The sequence below is a fragment of the Ascidiella aspersa genome, chromosome 4 (genome assembly GCF_963924565.1).
Source record: "Ascidiella aspersa chromosome 4, kaAscAspe10.2, whole genome shotgun sequence".
NCBI classification, from domain to species: domain Eukaryota; kingdom Metazoa; phylum Chordata; class Ascidiacea; order Phlebobranchia; family Ascidiidae; genus Ascidiella; species Ascidiella aspersa.
This window is the reverse complement of record NC_139450.1, coordinates 30,934,699-30,958,337: the sequence shown is the minus strand read 5'-3', so window position 1 is coordinate 30,958,337 and position 23,639 is coordinate 30,934,699. Positions and strand designations below refer to the sequence as shown.

The following is a 23,639-nucleotide window of genomic DNA, read 5'->3' as shown; positions in this document are numbered from 1 at the left end:
TTCTGTTTTTTAGCACGTTTTGGTATTCTTTGTTTTTTAGTAACCAAAAAAAATTACAAAAAAGTTGTTGTTTTGCACGGCTTGTGTTTTGCATTTTTTTATATTTGGAAAATTACTGTTATGTTGCATGTCCCTTGATTTTTATTTGCGATAGATGTCTATCTATATTATTATAAATTTTTAGGAGTTCATTGAGAGCCAACCATTATCAGTTTCATTCATTGTTGTTTAACTTTTTGTCACTACTGTGGCTTGAACATTAAAAAAATTATTATGAAATTATTTTAAAATAATAAATAGTGCAAATAACATTGATTTAGTGTATCAAATACGATAACATATATTAAGGAACACTTCCATTCATAAAAAAGTTCTATCCCATGTTAGTGTTACTTTTCACCTTGTTAATTTTTATGTTATTAATTTATGTTATTTATTTTTATGAGTTGTTTAAATATTTGTTTGCATGCTGGGGAAGGAGATGACAACCTTCACGTGGTCTTCCCTGTTGCTCTCACTAATAGTCATCATTGTGTATTTTTTGCAAATATTATATGTGCTGTTTCCTTTTGTGCATTGTATGTATATTTTATGATTTTTCGAAAATCTGCCTTTTTATTTGTGCAATAAACTTACCAAGTGTCCGTTTGGCAAATTATTTTTTTGACTGATTTTTTCAGATGCTGTTAAGTTTACTATAATAAAACTGTCTTTGTGGGATATGTGTGACATCATGTTGATTTTACTAAGATAAATAATTCTAAAGCAAATAAATTGTTTGATGATAAGGTGTAAACATTTACTTTTGCGGTGAAATACATTTAAAAAAAAGTGTGGTAAATGGTATTATACTGCTTACCTTTAAATAATAGTTCAGCTATTACAATATATCCTTACAATAAAACTTAGCCACTAAAAAGTCACAAAATACTGATGGTCTAAATGTGGCATATGTAACTACCATGTTTCGTATTTTTTCCATTATTTTAACTGCATATGCGTATATATCTAGGATCAGCTGTAATGTACTCAATACATTTTATTTGCATTATCTGGCGAAACGATAGAGGTAGGCCTGAACAAAGCTATGTTGTCGGGGTCTACGGATCTTTTTTTTCTTGTAAAATTACTTAGCCGTTCCCTGAAATCTACGGACGTTTTTTTTAGTTTTTGCATATAGGCCTATATACTGTTGTGCCGAAACAGTTTCACATCTATTTAACTATCTTTCCACAGTAGGCTCGCTGCGTAACAGTAAAATGTTTAATAAGTTTTCAAATGTAAAGCTAATTGTGTTTAATATAATGTATTTGGTTTTGTATTTACGAATAGCCTTTTTGTTGTAGCCTATCTTGATTCGTATTGCTTTCTTTTATATGAAAAAATAATGAACTTGAATTGAATCACAGCCAGGGGGCAGCTGACTAGATGACTTAACAGTCTTTCGCCGCCCCCTGGGAACTACGGACGCTTCTTTATTATTTCAAATTTTGCATGCATGGTACCGTTGTTCCGAAATAAATTTAAATCTATCTATCTATCTATGTCTGCTGCATTAAATATTGTTGGCGGACCGACTCATTTCAATTCCGAGTCACTATTATGTATGTTAATTATTGGATCCAATAGATACAGTAAGTATTTTATTTAAATATACATTTTATTTAAATCTAAAAAAAAGATCGAAAAAGGGCAGAGTGACACATAGAATACTTAAAAATATAAGTATTCTATGTGTCATCTTGCCCTTTTTCCCATTTACTGGCATAAAGTGCCTACCATTTGAGTTAGGGTGTCGGTTAGTGTTTGGGTAAGGGTGGGTCAAGTATTAATATATTCATTATTTAATAATAATACTTGACCCACCCTAACCCAAACGCTAACCCCGCAGCCTAAGCCAAATAATTTGCATTGTGGTAGGATTCTAGACCAGCGCCCTTTTTTGTGCTGCTTAAATATTTTTTCAGTCTTGTGGTTTTAAATGTATATCGGGAGTGGTGAGGAGCATGTCTAATAGTTAAAAAATATATTGGGCACTGGTTTAGAATGTTACATTTTCGTCAAGGGGGTTTTATATTGCCAACATTGTTTGGGTTAGGATGTGAGTTTCGGTTGGGTCAAATAATTATTATTTGAGTTTCTGACAGCGCGTCAAAACGCCCTTGAATTCGACCGAGTTACGCATGCAATTAGTGTGCATGATTAATTCCTGTAGCAAATTATTTGTTCACAAAGTTATCACAACTTTTCCTAAACTACCACATAGGCACGAGGCCATTAAAGCCCAAAACTACATCTTTTATCTTTACGTAAATGCAATTTTTTTGGTATAATGTTGTATTTTGGCCATTTCCAAGAAAACTATTAATTTTGCCTAAGGGTGATGTATTAAAGGTATAATATACTCTTTAATGCTAAATGGTTTGTTTTAGTTATAATGTTCAACAAAGCAAAAGTTTTCATCTAAGAACAATCACACTATTTATATGATTAAAATATTCATTTTTGCACTGCTTAGAAAAAGCTCCCTTGAATTTTTAAAGTTCGGCTCCTGTGCGGCCAATCTCTAAAGTTACTTTACGAAACCTCTTTGCCTTTTTACAGCTCAACCTCTTTACTGTTCTACTTAAAAATAATTAAATCTCAAGTTTTTAAATTAAGTAAAAAATGTGCTAGAACTTGGATTACGTTAGCAATTGGATTTGAACGATGAGTTGCCGAGACCGCTATTTCCACCCATCGATGTGCGAAAGAAGCTTGGTGGTGTCGTAAGATGATGACAATGAACTTCTACGGCACAGAGTTGGAGTCGTGCAGTGAGAGTACTGCGGCTGCCGCATGCGCCGCGGCTGGTGGTACATCGGAGAATGGGCGCATGCAGAGTATTGCCCAGCAATTTCGCAACGATGTCTACCCCAAAGAGGCTTTCACCTCCATGAATACTCTGAGAAAGTAATTATATATATACATACGAACTGTTTATTTCTATAAGGGTAATTTTTTTGTGTTTGGTTTGTGTGATATCTGTTTATGTGAAAATTGAAATTGAATAGATTAATGACCATTCGGCGTTTAAATGATAATATGGATAAATACTTAATTTGGCACATTTTTTTTAAGTTGAAAGCTTTTTAATTTCGCACTAATTACAAAAGTAATATACAAAAAAACAAAAACATACTATGCCTACATAGGATTTTTAACTATTCCTTAAAAGACATATCTATATAGTTGGTTCAATTTGTACTACCCAGACTTTGTTTTTTTATAAGAAATTTACCTAAAACTACTTTTGTAGTTTTTAAGTGAACTAAAATTTTTGTGTACGTAATCACTAGACATTTTCTGCATCAATCTAAGAAAATTTATTGACGCTGCGGGTTTACCTATACAAATATAGATTTCCCAAGGTCCTCTTTGGAAGCCCTGTGTTAAATGTATTATTTATGTAATGAATACTTACTGTTTCCACAGAAATGGAATCTTATGTGACGTTACTTTAGAAGCTGGAGATGTTGAGATACCTGTTCATAAGCTTGTCGTGGCTTCATGTTCACCTTACTTCTTAGCCATGTTCAATGGTAAATAGTGTTTACCTTTTTATGTTGATATGCGAGTAGCTTATTTCAGCAGTCAACCTTTAAAAACTTATTATACATGTAATGCAACATCTATTATCCATGAAGTTTTGGTGAGATGTGTTTCCGCATTTTTGTGCAAAATTTTTGGCACTTGAGCTTTTTTTACATACATGCGCAAGCAATTATTGAAATTTTATTATATTTAAGTTTGGCACACCAATTATTTCCCATAATCACTATTTTGCAAGTATACTTACTTAAAAAATGCCTTAGGTACCCAATTTTTACTTCAACAAAGTTACAAAATTGTTTCAAAAGTTATTTATAGTCGAGTAGCGCCTGAATTCAAAAGTGCCCAAATTAGTTTTATTTAAGCTACAAGCGAATAAAAAACAGCTGCAATTAATTTTTTCAAGCTACACTTAAGTAAAAAATTACCCTAATTCGTTTTTAAGGGTTTGTGAATAAAAAATGTGCACGTTTTGGTACTTTGCGCACAATTTGCGGCTCAAGTGTAAAATCTCACCTTAGTAAGTAGTTTTGAAATGTTTTACCTTTCTGACCCCCGATTTGAAATAATGAAAAAAAAACATTGGTTGTTTTTACTCGAAAAATTTAAAAAAGGCCACCAGACCATAATCACCCATGGGTACACTATGCACGGATCTGAAATATAGTTTAAATATAAAAACAAATAGTTTGAGCGTTTTGATACGTTATTTTGTCATCACCAGTTAGATTTACTAATGACTTTATGGTACATGTTATTAAGACGGCATGCTTCAGCCTTCAGCTAATAAATTTAATGTGAATATAAAGTTGAAGATACTAAAAAGACACCTTCAAGCCAGACCCAGTTGGCATCACTGATCTTAATTATTGATCTAATTGTTCTATTGTATTTACAATAAAATATAGCCCTTTTTGGACTCTATTTTTTTGTAGGATTTTGTAAAAATTCTTTGGCAGAATTATTTTGCAGTCACTAATTATGAATTGCAGTCAGCCACGATTTGTGGTTTGTTTATTTTTGGTAAAAGTGAAAATCTGTTTACTCCTTTAAGTTCTGTAATATTGTCTGAATTTGTTTATAGCCACCATATTTTTTCCTTATATCTTAAAAGATTGCCGCTATGAAGCAACAAACATATTTTATTTAAATTGTCCAATAAACGTTTTCGAAAAAAAAGTTCAGTTTGTATAGATATCTATATATATATTTGTTTACCGGTTTACAAATTTTTGATTTTGCTTTTTTAGGTTTACGAAAAGTAGCTTATGAGATAATCTGTTATTTAATAGATTTATATTCTCTGATTGTTATCTGATGTTATTGCAGGAAAAATGAGCGAAAGCAAAGCGGAACGCGTCAAATTAAAAGGAATCGAAGGAAAAGTATTGTGCCAGCTAGTGGAATATATTTACACGGCGCAAATTGAAATCACAGAAGAGAACGTCCAAGCCCTTCTACCTGCCGCCAGCTTATTGGAAGTGCGTATTCATTTGATTTAGTATTTGCAAATTTTGGAACATAATGGTGGGAGATTGTAGTAAGACCTAATAAGAATATCAAAGCCTATGCAAAAGTAGGTATCATTTTGAACGTTTTGAATATCTTTTATTCATTTTCAACAGATTTTGAAACTGTATGGGCTATGATATTCTTATTACATAGTATATACATAGTTATACACTGTTTAGTAAATATTTATTCTTTTCTCTAAAAATATTTAAATATATTATGTATTTTTGAAAAAGAGTTTGTCAGCTGGTCTTTTTCGTTAAGTCGTTTTCTTTCCGATTTAACCATGAATATTGTAACCTCATAACCCATATTTGATCTCTCTAAACTTTCAGCATAGTGGATTGGTTGTTACTATACACCGTCTTTTAATGTGGTGATAAAATATAACGCTAAAATTAAGCGTTATTTTTTACTTACATTTTGTTTCTTTGTTTGCTACTAGCAGCCCATTGGAATACTGTCCATGTTGGGTAGTGTTTAAAATCTGTTCAGGAAATTTATATTAAAAACCAATCTGTCAGATAATTTAGCACATGGTTACAAACTTGCTTTATTGTTTAAATAGTTCTGGCAGCATAGAATCACTACTTATTACTAATTTGGAAGAAAACTAAACCTGTATACTGAATAGAATCTGTGTTTTTAGTGGATAACAGTTGGACGTCGCCACAAACTAGTCATTAATATTATAGATGCTTCTAGATACACAATCAAGTGCTACTTTAGCAAACCAATTCATTCTTTTATTTTGCTGAAAACTTTTTTTTTTATTTTTTTATTTATTTTTTTTTTAAATTAGTCACCTAAATGTCTACTATGAATTTAGCTTCACAAGGCAACATATCAATAGATAGAAATTGCTCTTCTGGTGCAAACAAAGTATAAACCGACGTTTCAGGAGAAGATCCAGCTGACCTCATCAGGGTTAATAATTAAACCAAGATTGCATGTGCCAGTTTATATACTCAAAGTAAAAATAAAAAGACTATAGATAAAAATAATAATTTTAGATGTCGCTGAAGTATGCCATAAGCTGAGACTGGTATCTGCTTCCGAAACATAGGTTTATACTTTGTTATACCAGAAGAGCGATTTCTATCTATTAAATGTCTACTATACTCAGATTTTTTTCTTTTTCATTTTAAATCAGCCATTTACCTTAATATTTTAACTCAAGTAATGTTGTTGCGCAGCTTACTTTTGTGCGAGAATCTTGTTGTTGCTTTTTACAATCTCAACTCCATCCTTCCAACTGTTTGGGAATCCGGCAATTTGCTGACATGTATTCCTGTTCAGACTTGCTAACTCATGCAAGATCATTCACAGGTAGCGTTTATTTTTTTCTGAAGTTTTGAACATTTCCAAGATATATAAAAAATCGGTATCCGGTATCAGTTGACAATGTTGTAAAAAATCAAGTATTGGTATCGGTCCAAAAAATTGATATCAGTCGATCTCTAGTTGAAATTACGCTTTTTGCCTTATTTTAAGCTGATCGTTATTAATTTCAGTGGACATGTACTTAGTGCATTGAATACTACAGAATAACAATATTTTGATTGTTTATGTTACTTTACACTTTTAGAACAACATTTTGCTGACGTTGTACGCGGCGAGGAATTTCACAACCTTACTTGCCAGCAAGTTTGCGAGCTGATCAACAGCGATCAGCTTTCTGTTTCTTCAGAAGAAATGGTGAGTTTGTAATCCTCATGTAAATTTGTTTCTCTAAACTAAAGGTCAAGTAGAATATACTATCAAAAAATACTACAGCCGAATATAGGAAGACAAAATATTTTTATATTATTTTTCACCATGTTTTTAGTCATAACGAACTTGGGGAGCTTTGTTGCTCACAATTCAATGCTTAAAGAGTGCCAATTGCTTTATAAGAGTTGTATAACACAAAAATAATTAGAATATCAAAGCCCATACAGAAGTAGGTATCATTTTAAACGTTTCGAATATGTCTTTATTCATTTTATCAGTGCCTTCTCTCTATGTTGAAAATGAATAAAGATTTATTCGAAATGGGGATAATTGTTTTAAGATTCTATTTCATGTCAGGAAAATATAGCCTAACCCAGTGGTTCCCAACCTTTTTATGGCTTGCAGCACCCTACAGAAATTATAAATAGTTAGCGGCATCCTTGCTAGTATTTTTACTGAGTGGTTAACTGTAACATTACAATAAACGAGATTGAAACAGCACATTACCTGTTCAACAAGTTTGAAAAAACTTTTTGATTTTTGGCACCTTTATCGTACCCAAAAAATTGATTTAAAAAACTTACCACCAGAGCAAAAATTGGAATCCTAAAAAATTTAAAATCTCCCTTGAGTATTAAAAATGTCACCCCAGAGTGCCGTTGAACCCCAAATAAGAACCACTATTCTCAGTTCAACGTTTATAGACTATTTAGTTCAAACTTCGACTCAATCATAATTGTTTGTTTCAGGTGTTTGAGGCAGTGGTGGGATGGGTTCGAAGTGATCTTCCCCAAAGGTCCCAGTACATGCCAAGGCTTCTAGAACATGTACGTCTGCCGCTTATGCCGAGCGACTACCTTGTTGAGGTAACATATTGCTTTTGTTACTTGGTTAATGCGCACTACAATCTATACCAGTGTTTCTTAAACAGGTGAATGGTTCACCCCAGGGTGGATAAAATTTTTGCAGGGGTGAACCAACCAAAAGGGGTGAATAAGGGTGAACCGTCAGAAATGGATGATAGCTCAGCAGTATATCGACTACTGAACTGTTGTTTTTTGGTGCTTTTTTGCCTATTGTAATAGTGAAGTTGCTTTGCACTGAGTGTATAAGTACAACATTTTGGTGACTGTTTTTTGTAGCTTTATATTTCTGGACTCGAAAAAATTGTACATTGCAATGGTAAAACTTAGCTTGAGTTGATCTTAACAAAAATCGAAACCTAAAAGTACATATATATATATCTGTATATAATACATATATATATCTGTATATATGTCATTATTCCAACTTTAAATATGTTTACTAAAATGTATCCGAAAAAAGCGTAGGTTAACTTGACATTATAAGCGAGGGCGTTTAGTATGCCCACTGTTAGATGCACATCCCATTGTGGGCAAGCGTGTTTGTTAACGGTGGGCGTCGTTTGCCTGGTAATAGTGTTGTCAGTGGTCTACCAGCATTATTATTATTTACGATCCACTGGTGACGGTCTTTGTTTCCAGCTTCAACATAACAGAATCAAACGCCACTAACGCGCTTTCGATCGGTCTCCATTGTTTGACCGCTTTGTTGCCTGCTGGGCAAGCGGTGATACGTTTCCTTAATCGATCCCTAAATTGGTCAACAATTATTCCACACAACTTGTTTTTTTTTGTAATTACGCGATATTAAGTTACACGGCGTAAGAAAAAGACACACGAGAGTTAAAGATAGATAGCTCAGTTAATAAGAAGCGACAGATATACGTATAAATACTGGTCAATTTAATCGAAATGGTGCGAAATTTTATTTCCTAGCGCAATATGATATTCTGATTTTTTCACCCAACTTGTTATCCATTAATAATATTATTACTAATTGCCAACAGTAGACACATTCGCACAGACACTTGCGAAGGCACAGCTTAACCAAAAATCCTACACAACGTAACCTTGATGCACATCCGTATCCTATTGTTCTGCTAAAAAAAGCATTTTGTTTTGTTAACTTGCCCAGAAATAGTACAGGGTAGGGTAGATAACGGTTTCTCAAGACAACGCTAAAAACGAAAACTGGTTTACTTGTGTAAATATGTTTTTTTCAGTTGATTGAATAAATAATTTCAGTACATTCCGCCAAAACATGCAAACAGAACGACTTTTGTTTTTTGACATTCAAACTGTCTTTTTAGCGGGTCGAACAGGAAACCCTGGTAAAGAACAACGACATGTGTAAAGATTACCTCATCGAGGCCATGAAGTACCACCTGCTCAGCCCGGAGCACCGAGCCACAATGAAGATACCAAGGACCAGGCCCCGGACGCCAAAAGGAATGCCAAAGGTAATTTTTTTTCCACCTGACCTAACTGCGCCCAAAATTTCGCCACCGCAAAAATATAAAAACCGTTTAAATAGGGTTAAAAAGTGCTTTAAAAGGGCGTTGTGCGACAGTTTATGTTTTAGGTTGGATGTAAGGTATCCATGGGTTGAAAATTGATGAATTTATTTTAACATTTTCTAATTTACTGATTTATCATGTTTAAGTGTTCGAAACACGACTATGTCAACATTTGAAACTACACGACTTATTATTATCAACACCGAAAAATTGTGGCTCATTGTTTATTGACTTGTTATATTTCCTAAAATTTCAATATTGCCACAGTTTTTCGGGTGGCGCAAATAATCATCGACCATTATGATCTCTGCAAACGAGAAACACAGACTCAATCTAAAATTTAAATTTTGCACCGACGTTTTAGCAATTTATTTCGGCCTCACGAAGTTTTGCCTGCTCCACTAAAATCCTGAAGCTGTTTTACCTTTGTCGGCCAGCTTAACTAAACTGACAATACCCTAGCTGTATCCGGAAAACCGATTTCGCCATTGGCGTTGCTACCGCACGCTTGTCACGTATAACGATTAAGGTGTCGGCTGATTTATACAAACACGGCGACGTTTAGGGATTTAGTGCGGAGTACCTCGTCAATGGTTCCTGTTATGGCTGTCAGGTTTATAGCTTTAACGACCGTGAACGTTATTACGGATTATGAGCTCGTATTTCGCTCAGAGGGTTATTACAATAGGCCAATTGACTGGCAATATGACGTTACACTGCACTTGTACTGCGCGGTGCGAAAACGATTGCTTACTGCTGTAAAACTGTGTCTAATAATGCATTAAAACAAATCTTTTTATGGAGCTATTACAGATATGGCGTGACTAGCGCTCAGCATCGTTTGGGCATTGTAACGAGAGATGACGCAAAAAAACAGTTCAAACTCACGTAGTTGAAAATGTTAGGTCGTATCTGCTGCAGTGTTGTAAACAAGTCATTTTTAAATGACTTAAGTCACAGTCAAGTTATTTGTAAAAAAAACTTAAGTTCAAGTCAAGTCATTTTTGAAAGAACTTATAAATCCCAGTCAAGTCATAATTATAACAAGTCAATTTCAAGTCATGTCCTTGTCGTAAAAATTAAACGTTAAACTATTAAAATTGGTTAACTAGTCCGATTTTAATTATGAGCAGTAACTTACCTAAAAATAACACAAACCCCAATATATAGCAAGCAAATTGTTTTATGTATAAAACTTAATATAAGTATGCCAATTTTATAATTAAAAATTCTTAATGAAAGCACTTTAGTTTAACCAGAGTCATTTGTCCAAAAGACTTAGGTCAAGTCAAGTCCTTCTTCCAAAATAACTTCAGTCCAGGCATGTAATTTTGCCAAAAAAACTCCAGTCAAGTCAAGTAAGTTAAAAACAGTGATTTAAATGCACTTAAGTCAGGTCATTACAACACTATAAATCTTTAGTCCACAAGGTTTGTGGGTTGCTTGCTGCTGAGGGTTTGAGTTTGTTTTGCGAACAGAATGTGTCCCTAATCTCGGCACATGGTAAACTTGCGCTGTGTGCAAAACAAAATCGGCTCCCACCGCGGTGAAGCCCTGTAATCCGCACTGGTCATTAACCGATGTTGTCCACGAAAAGAAAGGCGCCATTTGGCCGCAATGGCCGACCCTGAGGTCCCTAGCCACCTCCCGTTCATGAAATATTAAACGGGCAAAGGTCTACTCGCTTGTCGCTCTTAGTCAGCTCCGGAGACCGCTTGTCTGGGTTAGCGGTTTCCTCACCGTCGAGTTTTTACTGTTACTTGGCCACCGACCGAACGCGTATTCGTTCACAACCTGTTGCTCGATTGGAGCTAAATCGCCTACTGACTGTGAAAAAACGTGAGGCGTTGTTAAATGTTGACCTTGTTTGGAAATATGTAGCGCCTTTAAGACAGTTTTTTTGTGGTATTCGACAGGATTGGACCGTGACATAAAAGCCAAAACAACCAGTACTGTATTCTAAGGCAAAATTGAAGGACCTTGCTTAACTTAGCTAACGGTATCTAACGAATCTATAATGCCTAACAACCAGTATGTAGTTCGCCACAATTAAATGAAAGACTCCACAAAACGTTTTTATCTTTTTCGCTTCATTTTTGTGTGGTTTCTAGGCCTTTTTGATTTCTTATACCTTTTCCTTGTTCAGTGCATGTACGTGGTGGGCCAGACATTCGAAATGAGACCTACTTCTGTATGGGCTTTAATATTCTTACCACGTTCTAACGGATTTATTTAGCAAAATTTTACACAACCTGTTAAAAAAAAGTTTAACCAGTACAGCCATACCTATAAATTGATACCTTCCCCTGTTTCTTGTGCAGTGCATGTACGTGGTGGGCGGCCAGGCACCCAAGGCAATCCGATCGGTCGAGTGCTACGATTTCAAGGAAGATCGCTGGCGGCAAGTGTCCGAAATGACGTCACGGCGCTGCAGGGCCGGCGTCGCCGTCTTCCAGGTATTATGACGTAATAACGCCGCCGCTAATCGCCTTTGCTACGCCACCGCCGCTCTAATTTGAATGGAGCCATTAGGTCGCCGCTGTTTTGGCACCTAATTTTTAACCCTGTATAGGGGCTATTGGTGGGTAATAGGCGGGGTTAGAAAATGGGTCAGGGTTGAAATTATTAAGGGGCTTAGTGATGTACTTAGGGGTTTGGGTTAGGTAAAGTCTTGTTTAGGACTGATACTGGCCATTTAGGTCTTATTCCGACGAGTGTAGGACTTAGACTTATTCCGACTATTAGGTATTAGACCTATTTTGGTATTAATAACACAGTGTGGAAACTGACACTTAGACACGCGAACTGTTTTTAGCACGCCCAACACTATCTCAAGTCAATGTTTCTATTTTTGTGTGCAATTATTCGAAAATTTTTGTGTGCAATTATTTCAAAAGGGTAATTTAAAAAGTATTTGGAGTTGAGTCTGACAAGTATGCGAGATGCTATCTTTGACCAATTAATAGCCAAAACTAGTATTCAGCCTTTAAAATAGTTTAATTTTTTAGGTTTTGTTTAACGTAACGTATTGTGTGAATTTAGTGTAGATTATTACTACTCGACTCTTTTAGCTTTGCATTTCATTATCACTATTGAAGTTACTGCCAGATGCCACAACGTGTAACATTGCCTCGAATTCAGCGGGTATTGTTCCCAAGTCGGCCGCAACGCCGTGCAATAATAACCCGGTCAAATCAAAGGGCAAAAATGCAAACATCGCAGTCCTTCCCCCGTCAGGCCACGTAGTATGACAACACACTGTTATGTTGATGTGCTCTTCCTGGCGAGCACATACGCACAACAATGCAATAGCGCCGTTTTCATGTGTTTCCTTCTCCCAGTACGCGATGTGCTGACAAAGAGAAAGTTGTTTTTTCGACCCACATCTGTTTTTGTTTGCAAATATATGACAAGCAGTGAACAACTAAGGTAACCTAACAAATTCTGAACTATAGGGCATACCTATAGGCGCACAAAACAGTTGGCATTTGAATGAACGATTATCGCATAAAATGGTGAAAATCAGCAGACAAAATATGGTTTTATTTATTCCAGACATAATACCCTATTCACAATTTGGGCAAAAATAAGTATTTCTTAAGCGATTTGTTTATCAAGGTGTGTTTGTATTACAGCCCCTTTTCTAGCCAAACATGCAACAGCGGCAGCGCCGCCTCTAGTTAATAAATTATTTCGTTTCGGACAGACACGAGTATTGTTGGTTGTCGCTTATCAACACAGAATGCGTAATAAACAATTTATTTGTCTTTGCGCGCACCAGACAAGCACCAAGACAAAGAAAGGCGTCATCGCATAAATTACGTCACGCAACTCCTATTTAATGCGATAAAGCGTTATAATGGGGAGTAGAAGGCATATAAGGTTATGTAGCTAATAACCTTTAACTGGCTTTGCAAGGATTACACTTGGGTAACATTACTAATAGTTACATTCGTACTACTGGCAATATTGTGTCATCGCATTGGTTATGTCACTCAAACTATTGTTTAGCGTTGAGGTGCGTTTTGTCCGTCCAACGAATGGTTTATCTTGTATTTTGTGCGAAATGTTTACAACTTGTCCGCATTTGTCGGCATATCGCTGGTGCTGTGACGAGTTTCCTCTAATGTTTACACCGGATTTAAGTTTGCAATAACACACTGAATCACACCTCTATCCAAACCAACCTGAAAAACGAATTTCCAAAGTACAAGATGGGTTTCGAAAACATATATATACATAAATATTTGACCCACATGATAATGGCCAGGGTTTCCACATAGGGTTTAAATCCAAATGTGTAATCTTAAAATTGAAGTTATAATGTGATTTTTAAACTGCCGTGACGTTTAGTTGAATTGCGTTGACCATGGCATTTATAGTGTTTTGTTTTCGAATTATTTTCAAAAAACGTCGAGCGATCAAATTTTAGGTTTTTGAAAACTTACAAATTTTCTTTCAAAAGTCTTCAAATGCCTTAGGATTATTTTTTATAAATTGCATGACAAAACTGAAGGCATCGGACCTTGAATGAAAGTTGCATTTCTTTAATTTCCTAAGTTTACCGACGTTAATTAAATCTGTTCCTATTGACATCAAGCTGTTATAAATCAATTATATAGCGACATAAGCAAACAGCTTGAGTTTTGTCTGTTCAAACAATTAAGTTTGCGTCATAGCTGCTTTAATTGGGTCAATTGGTTTTAAAAGCTGGTGGAAAAACAACAGTAACATGCTAAGTTGGAATCTGTGTGCAGTACAAATACATGATATCAATACCTCCGACCCCGATATACAATTATTCGCCAGTTTAACTCTAATTCGTGGCTTTGATGCTTTAAAGATCATGATTTATAAAAAGATCAATTTATAAATGCAAAGGGGACAAAAATTATCTCTTTACCCACTTTAAAAAATGAATAAAAACTGACGCCCAGTATCTGGACATCGACACCGTTAAAATACTGTTACAAACCTACAATAAAGACCCCCTGCAATTACACGTCATCGTATAATCAGTGATATATCATTTGCCATCGCATTCGAACCAATTCCCTTTCGTCTCTCTCAGGGTTGTATTTGGGAGGTGGGCGGCTTCAACGGCCCACTGCGCGTACGCACCGCCGATAACTTATCCTCTGCATTTATTTAATACGTGCCCTTTTTTCGCTCTTTCAAACCGACTTCTCCTCCAACAAAAGGCACCGTTGTTAGCCTGCACCCTGTTCGTAAAAGGCCTATAAAGCTTTTATTAAAAAGAAGCTCTTCCGGCACTTGTTTATTTTCTCGCAACGTTACGGCTAACTATATACATGCAAAAATGAGATTGGCTCACTGTTTTAAACTTCAAATCTTAATGCCCACATCCACAACCCTGAAAATGTTTATCATCGACATTATCGCCTTTCTAGTGGTGTATGTAATAATATAAGTGTCAGTAAGGTAATAATTTTAGTATTTTACCGCCCCCTAAAAAAACCGGTGTTACCAGGGAAAAAAATTGCAGCACACAAACCCCACAGGGATCCCGTGAAAGACCACCGTTAGGCAAATGAGGTGTTTATTCCCCTTTGTCGTTCTCAGGGTTGCATTTGGGCGGTGGGCGGCTTCAACGGCTCACTGCGCGTGCGCACCGTCGATAAGTTCGACCCGCTGACCGACCGCTGGACACCAGGTGCCACTATGGAGGCGCGACGTTCGACACTTGGTGCCGCTGTGCTCCACGACATGCTCTACGCGGTCGGAGGCTTCGACGGGTCGACAGGTGATTGTTGCTTCTGGTTTACACATTTGTGCGTTTCTTTCTTAGTTTGTTGCTAAATGAAAATTGATTTAACAAGGAAAAGTTGGGACAATTGAAAAAAATCCCGACGTTTGTGCGTTTTTTTAGTTTGCTACTAAATGAAAATCGATTAAACATGGAAAAGTAGTAAAGAATCCGTCATTTGTGCGTGTTTGTTATTTTTTTTTTTAAATATATTAAACATAAAGTTGGCACAATTAAAAAATCCGACATTCGTGTGTTTCTAAGTTTGTTAATTTTTTTAAAAATTTATAAGAATGTCGAAACAAATAAAAAAATTCGACTTTTATGCGTTTCTGAGTTTGTATATTTGGTAAAAAAAATTCAAAGAAAAGGTATGACCATTGATTCTTCGGTCCATAGGCCTTCTTTCGGCGAATTTTGAACTTATTCAGACAGTTTTAGATATTATTCTGTCATGGTTATTCTTGTATATATTATGTATACATTTGCCTATTCGCCTAGGCCCTAGGACTTACTGAACGCTTTACTTCCACTAGGCCTGAACACGGCTGAGGTGTACGACCCCAAGGTGGGCGAATGGAGATCCATCACCTCAATGAACACGAGAAGAAGCAGTGTGGGAGTCGCAGTCCTTGCAGGTCAATTGTCAAGAAGCGTGTTTTTTAACCAAAAAAGCCAATTCGTATGGATTTTACCCACCTCTTTTTCGTGCTCTATCGCACAAAAATGTTTCCCGCTCTGTGCAAACATTCATTTTTTATGGGTACACTTTGCACGGATCTGGAATGTTGCTTGATAATAATAAATTGTAAAAGGCAAAAAGGTCGAGTAGATCGACATCATCTTGATTAAGACGTTTCGATACGAACTTGTATCATCTTCAGTTAATGTTACTAAGAAGTGAATCAAAGCATCAAACTCAAAATGATAGCAACCGCGTCCCTCTTTTTATAAGTGATGCTTTGATTTAGTTCACATTAACTGAAGATGATTGAAAGTTCGTATCGAAACGTTTTAATCAAGATGATGTCGATCTACTCGACATTTTTGATTCATTTTATCAAGATTTATAAATTCCTGAAAAATGTATTAAATGTTCAGGGTTGTCACAAAGTCTTTGAAAAACACTTGTTTTTTTCAAAAGTCAACACACTAAAAAGCAGCAGTCGTCTCATGACTTGTACTTATAAGGCAACAATTAAATTTTCAGACAAACAATCACAAAAGGAAAATTACTACAATTATAAAAATTAACACAAAATGTATAAGTGTTACGTGCGACCTTGACCATTGCACATTTTGAAAAAAAAACACGTGAGCTACTTGGATCTCAAAAATCAATGTATGCAATAAGATGCAAAAATCCATTGACAGTAACTACTAATGCTAACCGGTTCGCTGATGTCATAAATTTCCGCGAGACGGTTCTATAGAACCGGTGCGAACCGGCTGAATCCCACCACTGGTTATATCCAGGGTAATTAACAACTACGAGTTAGCAAGGGTTAGTTTAAGTGTATATGATGTTAGCAACATCATGTTACTCATTTATACTGTTTTGATTTTAAAATGACCTCAAACTTATGCCGAGTGTTTCAATTTTCGGTCTTTAAATATGTAAAAAATGTATTTGAAAAGTCTTTTAATGTCTTTGAATTTAATTCTTAGAACTATGTGGCAACCCTGTACGTTGCATCGCCAATGACTTATAAAGAAGATTTTATTATTGGTAAAGTCTTTACGTATATCTGTATTGATTTCGACGTGGTTACAATGCCCAGCCAACTCAAACACCCATTTACAAATACATGACGTAATCTAGGCCCTAAATCCGTTCATTGTTCGTGTTTGGGAACTTTTTCGGTTTCATAGCATATTGCACGCAAACAATGCCCTTTTTGTATAACGGCGGATCTGGTAAACACATGAAAATACGATTAAAAATTAACTTATCCATTGTTGAATCGGTTTAATTTACCAGCTTTAATTAAATGCGTCGGTTTTACTTACATTCCCCCACCCATTTGTTGTTCTACTTCTACTTTCATCGTAGCTGAAAAAGCGAGCAAAGTAAAAAGTCTTGGTGGTAAAAAAACTAGCGAATAAACAGGATACCAATCCTTATACTGGAGCTCTTGAGTAGACACTAGACAGGTCCATTCTGTAACTAGGACCTTTATAAACTAACCGTTTCAATTTGTAGACTAAACATGATTATATATATCTTAGTTGATGTGTAAAATGAGCTTTTTGTGAATAGGCTTTTCCAAATCGTAGACTGGGCATTTACAAGTATAAACTTAGTCGATTTTCAAACTAAATCTTTTTCAACGAACTTAGCGTTTTGGTGAATACGAGAATTGTTTTCGATTAAACCAGGTTTACTTAAAATGGCCTGGTCTAAGATTTATTAGTTCAGTTTACTGAAAAGAAAATCCTCGTGTTTTCTATCTTGTCTGTTGTGCGCTGGTTTCGTAGTCTTGACCTTTTCAATAACCAGACTATTTTAATGAATTTTTATGATAAATTGGGCAACGTTGTTGTTAAACTGTTGTACTTCGATTTCGCAAGTTGTATACCTTTTCAAAATTGTAGAGTCGGAATTGTTTCAAACAATCTGGATTACCTTTTATCTTGTCCGTTGTATACAGGCTTGCTGTTCGCACTTCGCAGTCGGCGGCTACGTGCTGCATTTTTAGACAGTTATGAACTTATGAAAGCAAGTTAGACCTGCAGAGATTGTAGTTTATTATTTATAGTATTAAACATGATTGTAATTTTTGCCAAAAATTGAAAAAATGCAATATTTTTTAATATGTTCAATACATTATTTTCAAGTGAAATGCGTTTTCTGTGGATCTTATACTTGTTTAAAACAGTAGAAATGGAAATGCCGAGAACTCGAAAGTACAAGATGTAAAGTTTGCCATATGTCTGACCATCAAAGCCACTCCCACTGAATGAACTGCCTACACTAAGAGATGTTTTTCAATTACTTAAATATTTTAAAATATATTTCTTTCTTTACAGGCTTGCTGTATGCAGTGGGCGGCTACGACGGTGTATCGCGGAACTGCCTTCTCTCAGTAGAGTGCTTCTCCACAGTCACCAAGGCCTGGTCGTTCGTTTGTGAAATGAGCACTCGAAGGAGCGGCGCCGGTATGTTGAAACACGATCAGCAGAGTTGTGAACATGACTTGCGTCCAAGTCAAGTCATTCGTATAATAATTTTATAATAATTTTAAAATTTTGTAAAAAAAAGTAGAAAACGGTAAAAAGTCAATTCCAAGTCAAGTTGTTGTAATAAAAGTACACGTTAAGCTATTAAAATTAGGTAAACTTATCTTATTAAATGAGCACTATCTCCACAAAAAATACCAAAAGAACAACATATACCAAAGCAAATTGTTTTATGTGCAAAAATTAGGATAAATTTTACGAAAAAATGCTTGATGAAAACACCTAATTTCAACCCAAGTCATTTGTCTAAAAGACTTAAGTCAAATCAAGTCATTTAAAAGTCATTACAACACTAGTGCTCAGTAGTTTAAGTTTACTTTTTGACTTACATATTTCGTGCCTGGCCGCTTTTTTGATACTTCAAACCTCTTACATTTCAAACAGGAGTCGGCGTGGTTGACGGCCTACTGTACGCTGTGGGTGGACACGATGGACCTCTGGTGAAGAAAAGTGCTGAAGTGTACAACCCAGCCACCAACAGCTGGTCGCCAATCAGCGACATGAACATGTGCCGTCGCAACGCAGGTAAACACGCAAGACGTGCTTGTGCGGTTTGCAAGCGCCATTTGCTATTTTTAGAAGTTGTTTTCCGGTGTTTCTTGACTGCTTACTGCTGAGCGTTTATGTCAGCAGTTGTTAGATAACAAGAGATCTTACAGCAGAGTATATTTGAAACGAAATTGCTAAAGTAAAAGATTGGAGATCTTAAATCTGGTTTTGTTCGCCAAATTTTGTTTGGATTTAGATTTAAGATTGTAGGCTTACTGAATACAATGAAGCACACATATGTGTTTTACAACCGTGATCTAGTCCTTCTGAAGCTGCTTTTACTCTTCGCCTGTGTAGTCCAGTTGGTAGAGCAACGGTCCCGGTATGGCCGGATGTCGTTAGTTCGAACCTCACTGCAGGCAAGTTGTTTTCTAGCCTGCTAGGCTTGTATTATTGATTGACAGATTCTGTGAGTCTCTCCTGGCTTCCGCTGTTAAGAAAAATATATGTTGAAAAATATTGGGTATACTATGCGCGGATCTGTAATGTAGCCTGATATAACGAATTGCAAAGCCAAAAAGGTCGAGTAGATTGACTTTATCTTGATTAAATCGTTTGATACGAGCATCTTCAGTTAATGTGACTGAGAAGTAAATCAGAGACCACTTATAAAAGGTGGGACGCAATACTTGCTTTGATTTACTTCTCAAACACATTAACTGAAGGTGATACCAGCTCGTATTGAAACGTCGTGTCCGCGGTAAAAAAAAAAGAAAAAAAATTTGAGGGGTCCACGGCAAGAAAGTTTAGAAACTCCTTCTTTAACGCAACCTTTTTTCTATTTCCCAACAGGCGTGGCTTCAGTGAACGGCCTTCTCTACGTAGTAGGTGGCGACGACGGGTCGTGTAACCTCGTATCAGTCGAGTACTACAACCCACGCACAGACTCTTGGACCCTACTACCAACCACTATGAGCACCGGACGCTCGTACGCCGGCGTCGCCGTCACCGACAAACTCTTATGACGTCACTGTGACGTAACGCCTACGTCAGCGGCAGGCCTCTGTGAGCGCCGATGATGCGTGACCGGTAGCGAGATGACACGCGACTTTAAATACCACTGGACTGGAATATGGAAAACGACATCATTTTCGATTAACCGCCTGCAAATATTCACGTTCGCCCTTAAAATCTGAAATATGTTTTTTTAAGAGGAAAGCGAATTAGGATAAAGATGAAAAAAGTCGCTGTTTAATTTTTTTAACTGGTAAATTTTATATCTTTGATCCTAATATTCATGATTACCAAAAAAACATATTTTTTAAATCTAAATAATATTTGGAGAAAAGCGTGTACGGACAAAGGTGAAAAAAAACCTCTGTTCGATTTTTTTTTACCGCTAAATTTATTCCTCTGATCCTCGTGACCTCGCATTTTACCTTCTGGCAATCAAAGAAACCAAATTATTCTATTGTAACGTTCACTTACACGAACGTAGCTTAAACGGACGGACTGCGTATCTTGTGTGAATGTACTTTTACTAAACTGAACCCGAAAGCGCAGTACGCTAGTGTTGGTGACAACGAAATCCTACTTAACTCTCTCGGCTGGTTTTGCTTCTTTTTTTCTGCTGCTTAAGCAATCGTGTGTTTCGCGAATCGGATTCCGTTCAACACTGGCTGTTTCTGATGCCCCTTCTCACACCTCTTTATTTTAGAGAAATACTAAATTCCTTCCACCAAATGATCTCTCTGGGTAAATTGCATCTTGCGTAAGAACACGCGTTGCAACATGACGTCAATCTACGTTTGCTGTTTAAGAATCGAAATACTTACAAATCAAGTCGATGTTTCTGTCGGTCGTTTTTTTTTTGCTTAACTCATTTTTGTTACGATGGCCTCTTTTTTCATACTTTAAAATCTATGATTGCCGCACGAAATTCAGTAACATCCCTATTTCTCACTTTTTTTAAACGACTCTAGTTGTACGTAGTAAGAATAAAAAAGCCAATACAGAAGTCGGTATCATTTTAAACGTTTTCAGCATCTTGAAAATGAATAAAGATTTATTCGAAACGTTCAAAATGATACCTACTATCGTATGGGCTTTGATATTCTTACTACAACCTCCAACCATTATACTCCAAACTCGAATTATTTTAGTTTTGTTACCTAGGCCTAACAAAACAAGCTGTTTTTGTACGTAATGGCGCCTGTAAATGTTAGCCGGGTTAACTCAATTTGTTTTATAAGATATTATGTTTAGGTCCAATTTTCTTTTGAACAGATAACCGAAATTGCCTTAGTTATCCATCTTTCAAAGAAAACGCCTGCACCTCAACAAAGTATGGGTTTGCTACTTGGTGATCATCGTTCCATTTCCACTCGTTAGCTTTCTTTTGGCGCAACGCCAATTCAAAACCGATTAGAAATATAAAAGGCGCTTAAAACGCTTGTCGTATTCTTGTAATTTCATGTCTTTTTTTCCTTTTGATCCGCCTCAAAGACCGTGGCATCATTGTGACGTTTTCTGGCGCAGAGTAAACTCGTTTTTCCCGCAAAAAACGCCCTTGCAAGATAATGCGTTGCGTTTTTCAACGTTTTTTTAGCGGCACTTTCCCAATGCTTTATCCTAGACAAGCCGTATAGTTGTTTGCAATTTGTTCTTTATTTATTCGCTCGCCTAAACGCCTGTGGTCTTCTTTGACGTGCGCGCCATTCCGATTAGTTTAGTTTTTTTATGTGGCTTTCATTCCTGTGTCTACGCTATTTTACCCCACCTAGCGCTGGACTGCATTTTGATTTGCTGTCGCACGTTGGCGCACGAGCGTCTCCAGTTTATTTGAATTGTCTCGAAACTCTTGCGGCGTTACAAACTCACAAAAACAGAACGAAGGGTGTTAGCGAAATAGATCCCAATGCTATTGCGATTCGGCCGTAATCGTTGGTCAAAAAACGGCTTCAGAAGGGCTAGATCACAGTTGTTAACACACTTAAGTGGGTATTTTTCATTGAATAATGCTATGGTACTGTAAATCCCCTTTTTTGTGAAGTTGCTTGTACTAACAGAGTGTAGCAAGCATTGGCGTATGGTTGTTTCCCGACTCGCTCCTCTCAGATCCTATAGCTCAGTTGGTAGAGCCACGGTTCCGGTATGACCGGAGGTCGTGAGTTCAAACCTCACTGCAGGCAAGTTTTTTTTTTTCTAGCCTGCCCTGCTTGCATCATTGATCGACAGATTCGTTGAGTATGCGATGGCTTTCGGTGTAAAACTTCCCAGTTAAATGAGTTTTTAAACGTGACTGATCCATGACAATTTGTTTTGACGCCGCATAAGTGTTAAACCCGTTCTTAGCGAGTTAAGTTCGTTTGGCTCCGTCATTCCGTGAGCCACGTATGTCGGAACAACTGTCCTGGCAAAATGACCAGTCGCTGTTATAAGAGCACTCGCATTTCATTTCATGTCGCTTTAATTTGTGCTTTCCGATCGCCCCTTTATCAGTTAGGTATTGTTGCTTTTATTTTCATCGTGAGCATTTATTCTGTTGTCGTTATGAGCGCCTGATGATAACCCTGCGATTCTTCTTTTCGCAAAGTATACACATTCTACGAAGCATATTGTGTGTTCTATGTTAAGTGTTGCAGTATATTACTTTATAGGCGTAGTCAACTTATGTCTGACTGCGATCGACTGAAATATTTTTTAGAGACTCACGATCGACTGGTTCGGTAAAAAGTCACAAGAAGACTTATCAGGCATTTTGAGCGTTAATTACATCCCAAGCAAGCGATTAAAGTTAAATTGTTACGCCAAAGAACGCTTGAATAGGCTTGCCCAGACAACGATTGGTCATTTTAATGTTCCGCTTGTGTGTGACTGCTACTGTAATGACGTAACACATATGCGACGCGATCGACCAGTTGAAATGTGGCGATCGACGTGTTGGCTACCCCTGACAGTTCAACTTCACTGAAATAGTGGCATCCCATTCTACAAACCAATTATTTGCAGACGGAGACAAAAACAACATAATAGTTTAAACTTTTTTTAAATAAAGTAAGGCTTTTAAAACCATCTTTGTATAGCCTATTACTAGTTTTAGGTTTGTCAACTACTTATTATAAAAAATATTTAAATTTAGAAGAAAAATTTTACTTTTAAAAGTACTACTAGATGGAAATTAGAGGAGCCATCGTATGTTCGAAATCAGCGCAACCAGAAAAGCGGCTTTTGTTTTTATCTTTGATTGGTGATGGGTACTGCCATTTCATAAATCCTAAATCATTAACGTGGTCTCAAATTCAAACATGCACTTAAAAGTAATTCTTTTTTTGCCGTAGGCAACATTTTGTTTTGCGGTCGGATTTTTTGCAATACGTTTTTCTTAACGACTTGTTTTTTTGCAGTAAAACTTCAAGTTTTTAATTTTTTGCGGTTTAGTTTTGTTAAAAGCCGCCATTGACTTTACTTTTCAACATACCGCAATCAGCTCGCATAAAAGGCTTTGCAAAGGTCAAGAAAACATAGGCGTAACCACACGAAGTTTTCGACCAATGACAGCACGAGCTTAACCAGTTCTCCTCAAACGAACGACGCCCGAACTGGAAACAAACCACCACGATTACGTGCCAGTTGAGGCGGCCCAGACAAGCAGCTGTAGACCAGTTGGCTCAGCTTTTTTCCAGCGCCCTTGTCGTCTTTTCGGGCGTCTCCAGTTGTTCATTGTTTGGTTATACACATTTTACGCGTCATGCTCCCTCCGGCAAACAGAGCCGCCATAATAAAAGCTTGCCATAATCTCCTGATCTGGCAAATAACTTGCCTGCCAAAGCGGCACAGGTGGAATGGCCGAACGGAACGCCAAAGTAAATTTCACTTCTTTCTTGTCTTTTACCGACGCGATTCTGTATAGTGTCTAAATTGTTGTCGCATCGTGACTTAAAGCTT

General features: G+C 36.6%; 1 protein-coding gene across 1 annotated transcript; it reads left to right on the top strand.

Moving 5' to 3' along the window:
* The first annotated feature begins 3,474 nt into the window (after positions 1-3,474).
* Positions 3,475-22,298, top strand: LOC146157468 (kelch-like protein 3). Its single transcript, XM_083388344.1, has 12 exons — positions 3,475-3,581; positions 4,921-5,072; positions 6,300-6,432; positions 6,692-6,801; positions 7,566-7,682; positions 8,990-9,139; positions 11,518-11,652; positions 14,780-14,960; positions 15,500-15,601; positions 17,994-18,122; positions 18,588-18,728; positions 19,545-22,298. The coding sequence occupies exons 1-12, from the start codon at positions 3,572-3,574 to the stop codon at positions 19,715-19,717; spliced, it is 1,533 nt and encodes a 510-aa protein (XP_083244470.1). The 5' UTR covers positions 3,475-3,571; the 3' UTR covers positions 19,718-22,298.
* The last annotated feature ends 1,341 nt before the right edge of the window (positions 22,299-23,639 follow it).